Genomic DNA, 16,857 nt, shown 5'->3' with positions numbered 1-16,857 from the left:
AAACATATTTTTTATTTTTTATATTCATATTATTTTAGTTTTGTTCATAAATCTAAATGTTCCCATGGCTAAAACCCAATATTGCAATTGTAAAGCAACAGGCCAGATTTCCCTATCAGTTTGTATTAAGGGAGGCCAGGCCTCCCCTAGGAAATTAGCTTCTCATAGAAGTCAATGTAATGCATGCTTTTTCATGCCAATATGTGATTGGCCAGATCACTGAAAATGGGTGGGCAACGGAGGCCTGGCCTCACCATGCATTGTGTCCAGGGCTGAAAGATTGACATTTTGTTCGTCCAATCACATGCTACTGGTTCATTTGGAATCAATCCTTTCCTTTCCTAATCAACACAGAAGCCATTTTGAGAATTCGCCAGCCACTTCAGTCAAACAAACACTCGCCATAGTGGCTACGAGTGTCCTATCAACTTGTGCTTTTCAGGAAATTTAGAGAACACCCCTGGCTATCATCCGTGAAGTTTATAGCTCATATAGCCAAATACTTTTGCTTAAAACGACCTCGGAAATCGGCGAGATTCTGGCGCAATTTGAGATCTTGGGCTGGAGATAGATATGGAGTGGAGTCCAGGAGAGAGCATGCCGCCCCTCAGCTAAACCAGATGTGAGTTGAACTAATTAGATGTCTCTACCAGTGTTACACCACTAGTTCTCAGTAGTAATAACACTCCATTTTGTCTGTGTTTCTCAGCAGATAAAACCAACTGGAACCATATTTTTACATATTTTATATTAAATATATTGAATAAAACTACATATGATAAAGAAAGTGTTATCTTATCTTTTTTATATGCTAAACTTGATTAAATTGGTGATTACATGTTGAAGCTGTAGAAGAATGAAAAATGTAAGCTAAACAAAATTGTTTTTAACTACATAATTAAAATTCCTGCCTTTTACACATGTTCACTTGGCGTTTATATAACATCCAAATGTCATTTCTCAGCTTAATTATCAGGCAGGCTCATAGACTTACAGCAATGTAATTTCTTCAGGAAGGCACAAGGCTAAGCTCTGCACAATGAATTGCATCAGCAAGAACTTTCTGACTGTAGCTTACACTCCAAATAGTATGCCTTTGGCCAGCACAAAGACAGATAAGAGAACAGGGAACATTCCATCGCGAGTGAAGTGAGCAAGCGGAAAAAAATGGCCTCCTCAATTCTGGAAGTCACCAGCCTCCACTGCCATAGTCCTAATTGTCACTTATGGACTCCATAGTCCTAATTGTCACTTATGGACTCCATAGTCCTAATTGTCACTTATGGACTCCATAGTCCTAATTGTCACTTATGGACTCCATAGTACTAATTGTCATTATGGACTCCATAGTCCTAATTGTCACTTATGGACTCCATAGTCCTAATTGTCACTTATGGACTCCATAGTCCTAATTGTCACTTATGGACTCCATAGTACTAATTGTCATTATGGACTCCATAGTCCTAATTGTCACTTATGGACTCCATAGTCCTAATTGTCACTTATGGACTCCATAGTCCTAATTGTCACTTATGGACTCCATAGTCCTAATTGTCATTATGGACTCCATAGTCCTAATTGTCACTTATGGACTCCATAGTCCTAATTGTCACTTATGGACTCCATAGTCCTAATTGTCACTTATGGACTCCATAGTCCTAATTGTCACTTATGGACTCCATAGTACTAATTGTCACTTATGGACTCCATAGTCCTAATTGTCACTTATGGACTCCATAGTCCTAATTGTCATTATGGACTCCATAGTCCTAATTGTCACTTATGGACTCCATAGTCCTAATTGTCATTATGGACTCCATAGTCCTAATTGTCACTTATGGACTCCATAGTCCTAATTGTCACTTATGGACTCCATAGTCCTAATTGTCACTTATGGACTCCATAGTACTAATTGTCATTATGGACTCCATAGTCCTAATTGTCACTTATGGACTCCATAGTCCTAATTGTCACTTATGGACTCCATAGTCCTAATTGTCACTTATGGACTCCATAGTCCTAATTGTCACTTATGGACTCCATAGTACTAATTGTCACTTATGGACTCCATAGTCCTAATTGTCACTTATGGACTCCATAGTCCTAATTGTCATTATGGACTCCATAGTCCTAATTGTCACTTATGGACTCCACAGTACTAATTGTCACTTATGGACTCCATAGTCCTAATTGTCACTTATGGACTCCATAGTCCTAATTGTCACTTATGGACTCCATAGTCCTAATTGTCACTTATGGACTCCATAGTCCTAATTGTCATTATGGACTCCATAGTCCTAATTGTCATTATGGACTCCATAGTCCTAATTGTCACTTATGGACTCCATAGTCCTAATTGTCACTTATGGACTCCATAGTCCTAATTGTCACTTATGGACTCCATAGTCCTAATTGTCACTTATGGACTCCATAGTCCTAATTGTCATTATGGACTCCATAGTCCTAATTGTCACTTATGGACTCCACAGTACTAATTGTCACTTATGGACTCCATAGTACTAATTGTCACTTATGGACTCCATAGTCCTAATTGTCACTTATGGACTCCATAGTCCTAATTGTCACTTATGGACTCCATAGTCCTAATTGTCACTTATGGACTCCATAGCTAATTGTCACTTATGGACTCCATAGTCCTAATTGTCACTTATGGACTCATAGTCCTAATTGTCACTTATGGACTCCATAGTCCTAATTGTCACTTATGGGACTCATAGTCCTAATTGTCAACTATGGACTCCATAGTCACTAATTCAGTCCACTTATGGACTCCCATAGTCTAATGTCACTTATGGACTCCATAGTCCTAATTGTCACTTATGGACTCCATAGTCCTAATTGTCACTTATGGACTCCATAGTCCTAATTCGTCACTTATGGACTCCATAGTCCTAAATTGTCACTTATGGACTCCATAGTCCTAATTGTCACTTATGGACTCCATCCGTAATTGTCACTTATGGACTCCATAGTTCCTAATTGATCACTTATGACTAGCATAGTCCTAATGTCACTTATGGATCCTAGTCCTAATTGTATTATGGACTCCATAGTCCTAATTGTCACTTATGGACTCCATAGTCCTAATTGTCACTTATGGACTCCATAGTCCTAATTGTCATTATGGACTCCATAGTCCTAATTGTCATTATGGACTCCATAGTCCTAATTGTCACTTATGGACTCCATAGTCCTAATTGTCACTTATGGACTCCATAGTCCTAATTGTCACTTATGGACTCCATAGTCCTAATTGTCACTTATGGACTCCATAGTACTAATTGTCACTTATGGACTCCATAGTCCTAATTGTCATTATGGACTCCATAGTCCTAATTGTCACTTATGGACTCCATAGTACTAATTGTCACTTATGGACTCCATAGTCCTAATTGTCACTTATGGACTCCATAGTCCTAATTGTCACTTATGGACTCCATAGTCCTAATTGTCATTATGGACTCCATAGTCCTAATTGTCATTATGGACTCCATAGTCCTAATTGTCACTTATGGACTCCATAGTCCTAATTGTCACTTATGGACTCCATAGTCCTAATTGTCACTTATGGACTCCATAGTCCTAATTGTCATTATGGACTCCATAGTCCTAATTGTCACTTATGGACTCCATAGTCGTAATTGTCATTATGGACTCCATAGTCCTAATTGTCATTATGGACTCCATAGTCCTAATTGTCACTTATGGACTCCACAGTACTAATTGTCACTTATGGACTCCATAGTCCTAATTGTCACTTATGGACTCCATAGTCCTAATTGTCACTTATGGACTCCATAGTCCTAATTGTCACTTATGGACTCCATAGTCCTAATTGTCATTATGGACTCCATAGTCCTAATTGTCACTTATGGACTCCATAGTCCTAATTGTCATTATGGACTCCATAGTCCTAATTGTCACTTATGGACTCCATAGTCCTAATTGTCACTTATGGACTCCATAGTCCTAATTGTCACTTATGGACTCCATAGTCCTAATTGTCATTATGGACTCCATAGTCCTAATTGTCATTATGGACTCCATAGTCCTAATTGTCACTTATGGACTCCATAGTCCTAATTGTCATTATGGACTCCATAGTCCTAATTGTCACTTATGGACTCCATGGTCCTAATTGTTACTTATGGACTCCACGGTCCTAATTGTCACTTATGGACTCCACGGTCCTAATTGTCATTATGGACTCCATAGTCCTAATTGTCACTTATGGACTCCATAGTCCTAATTGTTACTTATGGACTCCACGGTCCTAATTGTCATTATGGACTCCACAGTCCTAATTGTCACTTATGGACTCCATAGTCCTAATTGTTACTTATGGACTCCACGGTCCTAATTGTCATTATGGACTCCACAGTCCTAATTGTCACTTATGGACTCCACGGTCCTAATTGTCATTATGGACTCCATAGTCCTAATTGTCATTATGGACTCCATAGTCCTAATTGTCACTTATGGACTCCACGGTCCTAATTGTCACTTATGGACTCCATAGTCCTAATTGTCACTTATGGACTCCATAGTCCTAATTGTCATTATGGACTCCATAGTCCTAATTGTCACTTATGGAGTCCATAAGTGACAATTAGTACTATGAAGTCCATAATGACAATGTCCTGTAATTCCCAGCTGGGAGTCAAGCTGCAATGATGATGTCATCTTCTGCCTCCCATCACATCTCCACATGATTGCCACTCTGCACATGTCACTTCCTTCTTTGCAATGACACTCACACAAAAGAGCGCTCACACTTTTACTTTTTATTTTTTTGCTTAGCTCAGCTTCGTCCTTGAGAAGAAAGTCTTGTTCCCTTTAAATGTTCTGCTTGACTGCTGCAAAGAGGACCTGGGATGATGTCACGCTCTTTTCACTGAGGGAGCTTGTTCCACTCTTATATACTATCTTATGTACTATGTTATATACTGGTGTTATGTACTATGTTATATACTGGTGTTATATGCTATGTTATGTACTGGTGTTATGTACTATGTTATATACTGGTGTTATATACTATGTTATATACTGGTGTTATATACTATGTTATATACTGGTGTTATATACTATGTTATGTACTGGTGTTATGTACTATGTTATATGCAGTGTTATATACTGGTGTTATATACAGTGTTATATACTGGTGTTATATGCAGTGTTATATACTGGTGTTATATACTGGTGTTATATACTGGTGTTATATACTGTGTTATATACTGGTGTTATATACTGATGTTATGTACTGGTGTTATATACTGGTGTTATATACTGGTGTTATATACTGGTGTTATATACAGTGTTATATACTGGTGTTATATACTGGTGTTATATACTGGTGTTATATACTGTGTTATATACTGGTGTTATATACTGATGTTATGTACTGGTGTTATATACTGGTGTTATATACTGGTGTTATATACAGTGTTATATACTGGTGTTATATACTGGTGTTATATACAGTGTTATATACTGGTGTTATATACTGGTGTTATATACTGGTGTTATATACTGGTGTTGTATACTGGTGTTATGTACTATGTTATATACTGGTGTTATATACTGGTGTTATGTACTATGTTATATACTGGTGTTATATACTGGTGTTATATACAGTGTTATATACTGGTGTTATATACTGGTGTTATATACTGGTGTTATATACTATGTTATATACTGGTGTTATATACTGGTGTTATGTACTATGTTATATACTGGTGTTATATACTGGTGTTATGTACTATGTTATATACAGTGTTATATACTGGTGTTATATACTGGTGTTATATACTATGTTATATACTGGTGTTATGTACTATGTTATATACAGTGTTATATGCTGGTGTTATATACTGGTGTTATATACTATGTTATATACTGGTGTTATGTACTATGTTATATACAGTGTTATATACTGGTGTTATATACTATGTTATATACTATGTTATATACTGGTGTTATGTACTATGTTATATACAGTGTTATATACTGGTGTTATATACTATGTTATATACTATGTTATGTACTGGTGTTATGTACTATGTTATATACAGTGTTATATACTGGTGTTATGTACTATGTTATATACTGGTGTTATATACTGGTGTTATGTACTATGTTATATACAGTGTTATATACTGGTGTTATATACTGGTGTTATGTACTATGTTATATACTGGTGTTTTGTACTATGTTATATACAGTGTTATATACTGGTGTTATATACTGGTGTTATATACTATGTTATATACTGGTGTTATGTACTATGTTATATACAGTGTTATATACTGGTGTTATATACTATGTTATATACTATGTTATATACTGGTGTTATGTACTATGTTATATACAGTGTTATATACTGGTGTTATATACTATGTTATATACTATGTTATATACTGGTGTTATGTACTATGTTATATACAGTGTTATATACTGGTGTTATGTACTATGTTATATGCAGTGTTATATACTGGTGTTATGTACTATGTTATATACTGGTGTTATATACTGGTGTTATATACTATGTTATGTACTGGTGTTATGTACTATGTTATATACAGTGTTATATACTGGTGTTATGTACTATGTTATATACAGTGTTATATACTGGTGTTATGTACTATGTTATATACAGTGTTATATACTGGTGTTATATACTGGTGTTATATACTATGTTATATACTGGTGTTATGTACTATGTTATATACAGTGTTATATACTGGTGTTATATACATTTGTTATATACAGTGTTATATACTGTGTTATATACTGGTGTTATATACAGTGTTATATACTGGTGTTATATACAGTGTTATATACTGGTGTTATATACAGTGTTATATACTGGTGTTATATACAGTGTTATATACTGGTGTTATATACTGGTGTTATATACTATGTTATATACTGGTGTTATGTACTATGTTATATACAGTGTTATATACTGGTGTTATATACTGGTGTTATATACTATGTTATATACTGGTGTTATGTACTATGTTATATACAGTGTTATATACTGGTTTTATATACATTTGTTATATACTGGTGTTATGTACTATGTTATATACAGTGTTATATACTGGTGTTATATACAGTGTTATATACTGGTGTTATATACAGTGTTATATACTGGTGTTATATACAGTGTTATATACTGGTGTTATATACAGTGTTATATACTGGTGTTATATACTGGTGTTATGTACTGGTGTTATATACAGTGTTATATACTGGTGTTATATACTGGTGTTATATACTATGTTATATACTGGTGTTATGTACTATGTTATATACAGTGTTATATACTGGTGTTATATACTGGTGTTATATACTATGTTATATACTGGTGTTATGTACTGGTGTTATATACAGTGTTATATACTGGTGTTATGTACTATGTTATATACTGGCGTTATATACTGGTGTTATATACATTTGTTATATACAGTGTTATATACTGTGTTATATACAGTGTTATATACTGGTGTTATATACAGTGTTATATACTGGTGTTATATACTGGTGTTATGTACTGGTGTTATATACAGTGTTATATACAGTGTTATATACTGGTGTTATGTACTATGTTATATACTGGTGTTATATACTGGTGTTATATACATTTGTTATATACAGTGTTATATACTGTGTTATATACTGGTGTTATATACAGTGTTATATACTGGTGTTATATACAGTGTTATATACTGGTGTTATATACTGGTGTTATATACTGGTGTTATATTCTGGTGTTATGTACTAGTGTTATATACTGGTGTTATATACTGGTGTTATATACAGTCTTATATACTGGTGTTATATTCTGGTGTTATATACAGTGTTATATACTGGTGTTATATACTGGTGTTATATACTGGTGTTATGTACTGGTGTTATATACAGTGTTATATACAGTGTTATATACTGGTGTTATGTACTATGTTATATACTGGTGTTATATACTGGTGTTATATACATTTGTTATATACAGTGTTATATACTGTGTTATATACTGGTGTTATATACAGTGTTATATACTGGTGTTATATACAGTGTTATATACTGGTGTTATATACTGGTGTTATATACTGGTGTTATATTCTGGTGTTATGTACTAGTGTTATATACTGGTGTTATATACTGGTGTTATATACAGTCTTATATACTGGTGTTATATTCTGGTGTTATATACTGGTGTTATATACTGGTGTTATATTCTGGTGTTATATACTGGTGTTATATACTGGTGTTATATACAGTGTTATATACTGGTGTTATATACTGGTGTTATATACCGGTGTTATATACAGTGTTATATACTGGTGTTATGTACTGGTGTTATATACAGTGTTATATACTGGTGTTATATACTGGTGTTATATACTGATGTTATGTACTGGTGTTAAATACAGTCTTATATCCTGGTGTTATATACAGTGTTATATACTGGTGTTATATACAGTCTTATATACTGGTGTTATATACTGGTGTTATATACAGTCTTATATACTGGTGTTATATTCTGGTGTTATGTACTAGTGTTATATACTGGTGTTATATACTGGTGTTATATACAGTGTTATATACTGGTGTTATATACTGGTGTTATATACTGGTGTTATATACAGTGTTATATACTGGTGTTATATACTGGTGTTGTATACTGGTGTTATATACAGTGTTATATACTGGTGTTATATTCTGGTGTTATGTACTAGTGTTATATACTGGTGTTATATACAGTGTTATATACTGGTGTTATATACAGTGTTATATACTGGTGTTATATACTGGTGTTATATACTGGTGTTATATACTGGTGTTATGTACTAGTGTTATATACTGGTGTTATATACTGGTGTTATATACTGGTGTTATATACTGGTGTTATATACAGTCTTATATACTGGTGTTATATTCTGGTGTTATATACTGGTGTTATATACAGTGTTATATACTGGTGTTATATACCGGTGTTATATACAGTGTTATATACTGGTGTTATGTACTGGTGTTATATACTGGTGTTATATACTGGTGTTATATACTGATGTTATGTACTGGTGTTAAATACAGTCTTATATCCTGGTGTTATATACAGTGTTATATACTGGTGTTATATACAGTCTTATATACTGGTGTTATATACTGGTGTTATATACAGTCTTATATACTGGTGTTATATTCTGGTGTTATGTACTAGTGTTATATACTGGTGTTATATACTGGTGTTATATACTGGTTTTATATACTGGTGTTATATACAGTGTTATATACTGGTGTTATATACTGGTGTTATATACTGGTGTTATATACAGGTGTTATATACTGGTGTTATATACTGGTGTTATATACTGGTGTTGTATACTGGTGTTATATTCTGGTGTTATGTACTAGTGTTATATACTGGTGTTATATACAGTCTTATATACTGGTGTTATATTCTGGTGTTATATACTGGTGTTATATACTGGTGTTATATACAGTCTTATATACTGGTGTTATATTCTGGTGTTATATACTGGTGTTATATACAGTGTTATATACTGGTGTTATGTACTGGTGTTATATACTGGTGTTATATACTGGTGTTATATACTGGTGTTATATACTGGTGTTATATACTGGTGTTATGTACTGGTGTTATATACTGGTGTTATATACTGGTGTTATATACTGGTGTTATATACTGGTGTTATGTACTGGTGTTATATACTGGTGTTATATACTGGTGTTATATACTGGTGTTATATACAGTGTTATATACTGGTGTTATGTACTGGTGTTATATACTGGTGTTATATACTGGTGTTATATACTGGTGTTATATACAGTGTTATATACTGGTGTTATGTACTGGTGTTATATACTGGTGTTATATACAGTGTTATATACTGGTGTTATGTACTGGTGTTATATACTGGTGTTATGTACTGGTGTTATATACTGGTGTTATATACTGGTGTTATGTACTGGTGTTATATACAGTGTTATATACTGGTGTTATATACTGGTGTTATATACTGGTGTTATATACTGGTGTTATGTACTGGTGTTATATACTGGTGTTATATACTGGTGTTATATACTGGTGTTATATACTGGTGTTATGTACTGGTGTTATATACAGTGTTATATACTGGTGTTATATACTGGTGTTATATACAGTGTTATATACTGGTGTTATGTACTGGTGTTATATACTGGTGTTATATACTGGTGTTATATACTGGTGTTATATACAGTGTTATATACTGGTGTTATGTACTGGTGTTATATACTGGTGTTATATACAGTGTTATATACTGGTGTTATGTACTGGTGTTATATACTGGTGTTATGTACTGGTGTTATATACTGGTGTTATATACTGGTGTTATGTACTGGTGTTATATACAGTGTTATATACTGGTGTTATATACTGGTGTTATATACTGGTGTTATATACTGGTGTTATGTACTGGTGTTATATACTGGTGTTATATACTGGTGTTATATACTGGTGTTATATACTGGTGTTATGTACTGGTGTTATATACAGTGTTATATACTGGTGTTATATACTGGTGTTATATACAGTGTTATGTACTGGTGTTATATACTGGTGTTATATACTGGTGTTATATACTGGTGTTATATACAGTGTTATATACTGGTGTTATATACTGGTGTTATATACAGTGTTATATACTGGTGTTATGTACTGGTGTTATATACTGGTGTTATATACAGTCTTATACACTGGTATATGGTTCATGTGTATTCCAACACATTTACATGATTGTGTATTTCAACACGTCCCTTTACAAAAAAGCATCAGGAAATACGCGGCAGAAAGACTTTTATTCTCTTAATAAATCTCCAGAGTGGCTCATTTATGCCCAATGAAAAGCTCGTCTTCTTTGGCCGCAGAGCATCAAATATTGTTTGTTCTCTCCGAGTCTGAAAAGCTTTCACCTCAGCTGCTGTCCACTCCCAGATTGTTTTTTTTGTTTGTTTTTTTTCCTCTCCTTTCAAATGAAATCTCAAGGTGAAGAGAAAAGAACAATTGTGCACAAAACTTTCATCCTGAGCCAAAATGTCTCCTCAATAACTCGATAACAACATTTTACATTGTTGTGCAATATGGATCCCCTCCAGATTAGGTGGGCAGACACGCACACACACACACACACACACACACACACACACACACACACACACACACACACACACACACACACACACACACACACACACACACACACACACTGGTAAAAACATAACCTGCCTCTGAGGCATGGACCAACATTCTGATAGATGAATTAAAAGCACAACACTATAATTATTATCACAATGGTGCTCCTAGCCCCTTCCTGCTCCGTCACTGATAAGACAAATGTCCCTGAACAGGAACTTTGTCCCTTGTGGCGCACATTGTTGGTACAGGAAGTGGGATCGGCCCCCTGTGTTTGTTTGTTTAACTAAAAAACAAACTGTAGATCATTTTTTTCCCATGAATTGGTTTAAGCACAAAACTAAATTATATTCAAGTTTTATTAAAAAAAAATGAAGTTAAAAAAAAATAAAGATTTAAAATGTTTGGATGAATAAATAAAATAAATAATTACTTTATCAAATAAAAAGTAAAAACTTTACATTTGGAATGAAAATAGTAATAAACAAATTACATTAAAAATAAAGCTGCAAGCAGCGTTGGTCGGGTCCGCATTTTGGCAGGTGCTAGTCCTAGGTGTCCCAATACTTTTGTCCAGTGGTAGTCCTGAGTGAGACCTACATAGAGGTTTTTGTTTCATGTCTCTACGATATTCGTACTGGGAGTTAGAGGAAGTTGTGTCACAGTGGTTCTTTTCTTTGAAGGCTCGTAAAATCAAAACCGTAGCACTTATTAAAATGCTTTCGCCAACTTTTAATCAGGTTCAATCTCTCTCCTGTAGTAGTTTGAAGCCAAAACGACAAATGCGCTCAGAGGAGATAACGTTTGATGTTTGGTGACCGCTTTTTAAAAAAAAAATTGTTTTGAAGTGGGGATATCAAACTTCCTGTTGATTTTTGCTGAAGGATTTCAATCTATGAAATGTAGGTCTAAGTGAGACCTACGTAGAGGTTTTTGTTTCATGTCTCTAAAACGTTCCTACCGGAAGTTACAAGCAGTTTTGTCTGTGTTTTCCTCTGAGAAGCAGTTTTGTCTCTGTTTTATTAGAGCGCAATTTTTGAGTTTTGGGGTTCGGTTTTTTCTTAGATGGCAAGTTCCACCAGTCCCAATGTGTGTAAAAATGTTGGTGAGTTTTGAAGTATTCTAAGGGGGTCAAATTACAGCTCAAAGAGGCAAAAATGAGTGTTTTGTGTTGAAGGGGAAATTGCCAACTTCCTGTTGGTTTTTGCCCGAGGATGTGACATTATGAATTGTAGGTCTAAGTGAGACCTACATACAGGTTTTTGTTTCATGTCTCTGCGACCTTCCTAGTGGGAGTTACACGCAGTTTTTGTTTTTTTCCTAGGGGGCGCTAGAGCAAGAAAATAGTTTCACATCTGAATTAAGATTTATTTTTATCCCGATTCTAAATCGATTCATTATCTTCAAAAATGGTAATATACATATATTGTGTGTTGTGGTTGTCGTGGCAACATGTAACGCCCCCGTGTCCCCCCGCAGACAAGCCGGAGAACTACGACGTGTGGTACGAGAGCCGCTTCGAGGAGTGCGACCGCGAGGCCTGCCTGTCCTTCTCCAAGGACTCCCTGTGCACCCGGGTCACCGTGGACCACAACTACTACGCCGTGTGCCAGAACCTGCTGTCTCGCTACGCCACCTGGCGGGGCACCACGGGGGGCCTCCTCCACGACCCCCCCGCCCACGTAGCCAAAGACGGCCAGCTGGAGGCGCTGCTGGACGAGTGCACCCGGCCCAAGAGGCGCTACGGCCGCTTCCAGGCCGCCAAGGAGCTGCGCGAGTTCCTCACCAGGCTGTCGGCCGACTCCTCCCCCGCCAGGTAATCCACGGCCTCGGCGACTGACTGGATCCCGGAAGCGCGCACGATGTCTTTACCGCTCCTTTGAGCGGGACGCATCCTCTCGGCGAAGACTTCCTTTCTTTCATAAAAACTCGCCACATTTGCCGCGTTTACGTTCGGATCGGTTTATTCCCCCCCCCCCCCCCCCCAAGTAGCACGGCTGCGGAGGTAGCACGAGTGCGCCCGAGGAGCCGCTCGGATGCCGTCAATCACGTTGTTGTCGTCGTGGCGATCGTCTTGTCCCCCCTTTGTCGAGTCTGTGGCTGGAGCATTCTGTTACGGCGGAGACCAAAGAGGCTGAAGCTAACGTTTACGTGTCCTGACGACACGGCGGTCGCAGCCTCCGTCTGGGAAAAAAGCAATAGTTGGAAAAAGAAAACCCAAGTTCTGCTCTCGGGAACATGTTTGTGTTCCTCGGACTCTCGGACGTTTGTACGTGCGTCTTTTGTACCGTCCTTTGCTTTCAGTCTCCTATCAGCCTGGTCTGGTTGTTCCTGTGCCTTTCATTCAAAAGTTGTATTGGCAACTTTTAGTGGTTTCATGATTGGAATAAAAGAAGATCTATATCTCGATACAGAAACGTACTCTTGTGTCCCGGACTCTTCTTGCTTGGCAAACAAACTGCTGCTAAACGTGACTCGACTTAGGGTGGAACAAAATGTGTTCACATCCAAGTCGCCATTCCTATTCCTTCTGATTCTAAATAGATTCATTATTTAATAAAATTGATTAAAATATGTATATTTGTTTATTTTTTTTCAATAATCAATGTAAAAGACACTTCTTGCTGGGCAAACAAACTGCTGCTAAAAGTGACTTGACTCAGGGTGGAACAAAATGTGTTCACATTCAAATGGCGATTCCTATTCCTTCTGATTCTAAATAGACACATTATTCAAAAATATATAGATTTTTTTTTTTTAATAATCAATGTAAAGACTCTTCTTGCTCTGCAAACAAACTGCTCCTAAAAGTGACTTGACTCAGGGTGGAACAAAATGTGTTCACATCCAAATCGTGATTCCTATTCCTTCTGATTCTAAATAGGTTCATTATTTAAAAAACTTGATTAAAAAAAACATTTGTTTATTTTTTTCAATAATCAATGTAAAAGACTCTCTTTCTTGGCAAACAAACTGCGCCTAAAAGTGACTTGACTCAGGGTGGAACAAAATGTGTTCACATCCAAATGGCGATTCCTATTCATTCTGATTCTAAAAAATGTATTAAAAAAAAATATATATATATATTTTATTTTTATTTTTTTTTCAATAATCAATGTAAAATACTCTTCTTGCTTGGCAAACAACTGCTCCTAAAAGTGACTTGACTCAGGGTGGAACAAAATGTGTTCACATCCAAGTCGCCATTCCTATTCCTTCTGATTCTAAATAGATTCATTATTTAATAAAATTGATTAAAATATGTATATTTGTTTTTTTTTTTTCAACAATCAATGTAAAAGACTCTTCTTGCTGGGCAAACAAACTGCTCCTAAAAGTGACTTGACTCAGGGTGGAACAAAATGTGTTCACATCCAAATCGCGATTCCTATTCATTCTGATTCTAAAAAATGTATTAAAAAAAAAAAAAAATATATATATATATATATATATATATATATATATATATATATATATATATATATATATATATATATATATATATATATATATATATATATATATATATATATATTCAATAATCAATGTAAAAGACTCTTCTTGCTGGGCAAACAAACTGCTCCTAAAAGTGACTTGACTCAGGGTGGAACAAAATGTGTTCACATCCAAATCGCGATTCCTATTCATTCTGATTCTAAAAAATGTATTAAAAAAAAATATATATATATATATATATATATATATATATATATATATATTTATTTTTTTATTTATTTTATTTTATTTTTTCTCCAATAATCAATGTAAAATACTCTTCTTGCTTGGCAAACAAACTGCTCCTAAAAGTGACTTGACTCAGGGTGGAACAAAATGTGTTCACATCCAAATCGCGATTCCTATTCATTCTGATTCTAAAAAATGTATTAAAAAAAAAAAAAAAATATATATATATATATATATATATATATATATATATATATATATATATATATATATATATATATATATATATATATATATATATATATATATATTTTAAATAATTTAATGTAAAATACTCTTCTTGCTGGGCAAACAAACTGCTCCTAAAAGTGACTTGACTCAGGGTGGAACAAAATGTGTTCACATCCAAATCGCGATTCCTGTTCATTCTGATTCTAAAAAATGTATTTAAAAAAAAAATATATATATATATATATATATTTTCAATAATCAATGTAAAATACTCTTCTTGCTTGGCAAACAAACTGCGCCTAAAAGTGACTTGACTCAGGGTGGAACAAAATGTGTTCACATCAAAGTCGCGATTCCTATTCCTTCTAATTCTAAATAGATTCATTATTTAATAAAATGGATTAAAATATGTATATTTGTTTATTTTTTTCAATAATCAATGTAAAAGACTCTTCTTGCTTGGCAAACAAACTGCTGTGAAAAATGCATTGACTAAAGATGGAACAAAATGTGTTCACATTCAAATGGCGATTCCTATTCCTTCTGATTCTAAATAGACATCCATCCATCCATCCATTTTCTACCGCTTATTCCCTTCGGGGTCGCGGGGGGCGCTGGAGCCTATCTCAGCTACAATCGGGCAGAAGGCGGGGTACACCCTGGACAAGTCGCCACCTCATCAATAGACACATTATTCAAAAATATATAGATTTTTTTTTTTCAATAATCAATGTAAAAGACTCTTCTTGCTCTGCAAACAAACTGCTCCTAAAAGTGACTTGACTCAGGGTGGAACAAAATGTGTTCACATCCAAATCGTGATTCCTATTCCTTCTGATTCTAAATAGATTCATTATTTTAAAAAATGTATTGAAAAAAAAAAAGTGTTTATTTTTTTCAATAATCAATGTAAAAGACTCTTCTTGCTGGGCAAACAAACTGCTCCTAAAAGTGACTTGACTCAGGGTGGAACAAAATGTGTCCACACCCAAATCGCGATTCCTATTCATTCTGATTCTAAAAAATGTATTTAAAACAAATATATAATTTTTTTTTCAATAATCAATGTAAAAGACTCTTCTTGCTTGGCAAACAAACTGCTGCGAAAAATGCATTGACTACGAATGGAACAAAATGTGTTCACATCCAAATCGGGATTCCTATTCTTTCTGAATCTAAATAGATTCAGAATTTTTAATAATTGATCAAAAAAATATATATATATATATTTTTTCAATTATTAATGTAAAATACTCTTCTTGCTTGGCAAACAAACTGCTCCTAAAAGTGACTTGACTCAGGGTGGAGCAAAATGTGTTCACATCCAAATCGTGATTCCTATTCCTTCTGATTCTAAATAGGTTCATTATTTAAAAAACTTGATTAAAAAAAACATTTGTTTATTTTTTTCAATAATCAATGTAAAAGACTCTTCTTTCTTGGCAAACAAACTGCGCCTAAAAGTGACTTGACTCAGGGTGGAACAAAATGTGTTCACATCCAAATGGCGATTCCTATTCATTCTGATTCTAAAAAATGTATTAAAAAAAAATATATATATATATTTTATTTTATTTTTTTTTTCAATAATCAATGTAAAATACTCTTCTTGCTTGGCAAACAACTGCTCCTAAAAGTGACTTGACTCAGGGTGGAACAAAATGTGTTCACATCCAAGTCGCCATTCCTATTCCTTCTGATTCTAAATAGATTCATTATTT

The 16,857-nt window shown here is 34.7% G+C and overlaps 1 protein-coding gene across 1 annotated transcript in view; it reads left to right on the top strand.

Moving 5' to 3' along the window:
- The window catches only part of LOC133630269 (divergent protein kinase domain 2A), a 482,954-nt gene extending 469,201 nt beyond the window's left edge, over positions 1–13,753 (top strand). The window contains exon 4 of the mRNA XM_062021750.1: positions 12,701–13,753. Coding sequence (XP_061877734.1) covers positions 12,701–13,041 — 341 coding nt within the window. The 3' untranslated portion in view covers positions 13,042–13,753. The remainder of the gene's footprint in view (positions 1–12,700) is intronic.
- The last annotated feature ends 3,104 nt before the right edge of the window (positions 13,754–16,857 follow it).

This window comes from Entelurus aequoreus, linkage group LG15 (assembly GCF_033978785.1).
Source record: "Entelurus aequoreus isolate RoL-2023_Sb linkage group LG15, RoL_Eaeq_v1.1, whole genome shotgun sequence".
Lineage (NCBI taxonomy): Eukaryota > Metazoa > Chordata > Actinopteri > Syngnathiformes > Syngnathidae > Entelurus > Entelurus aequoreus.
The sequence above is the reverse complement of the archived record's forward strand: the minus strand, read 5'-3'. Positions and strand labels throughout refer to the sequence as shown.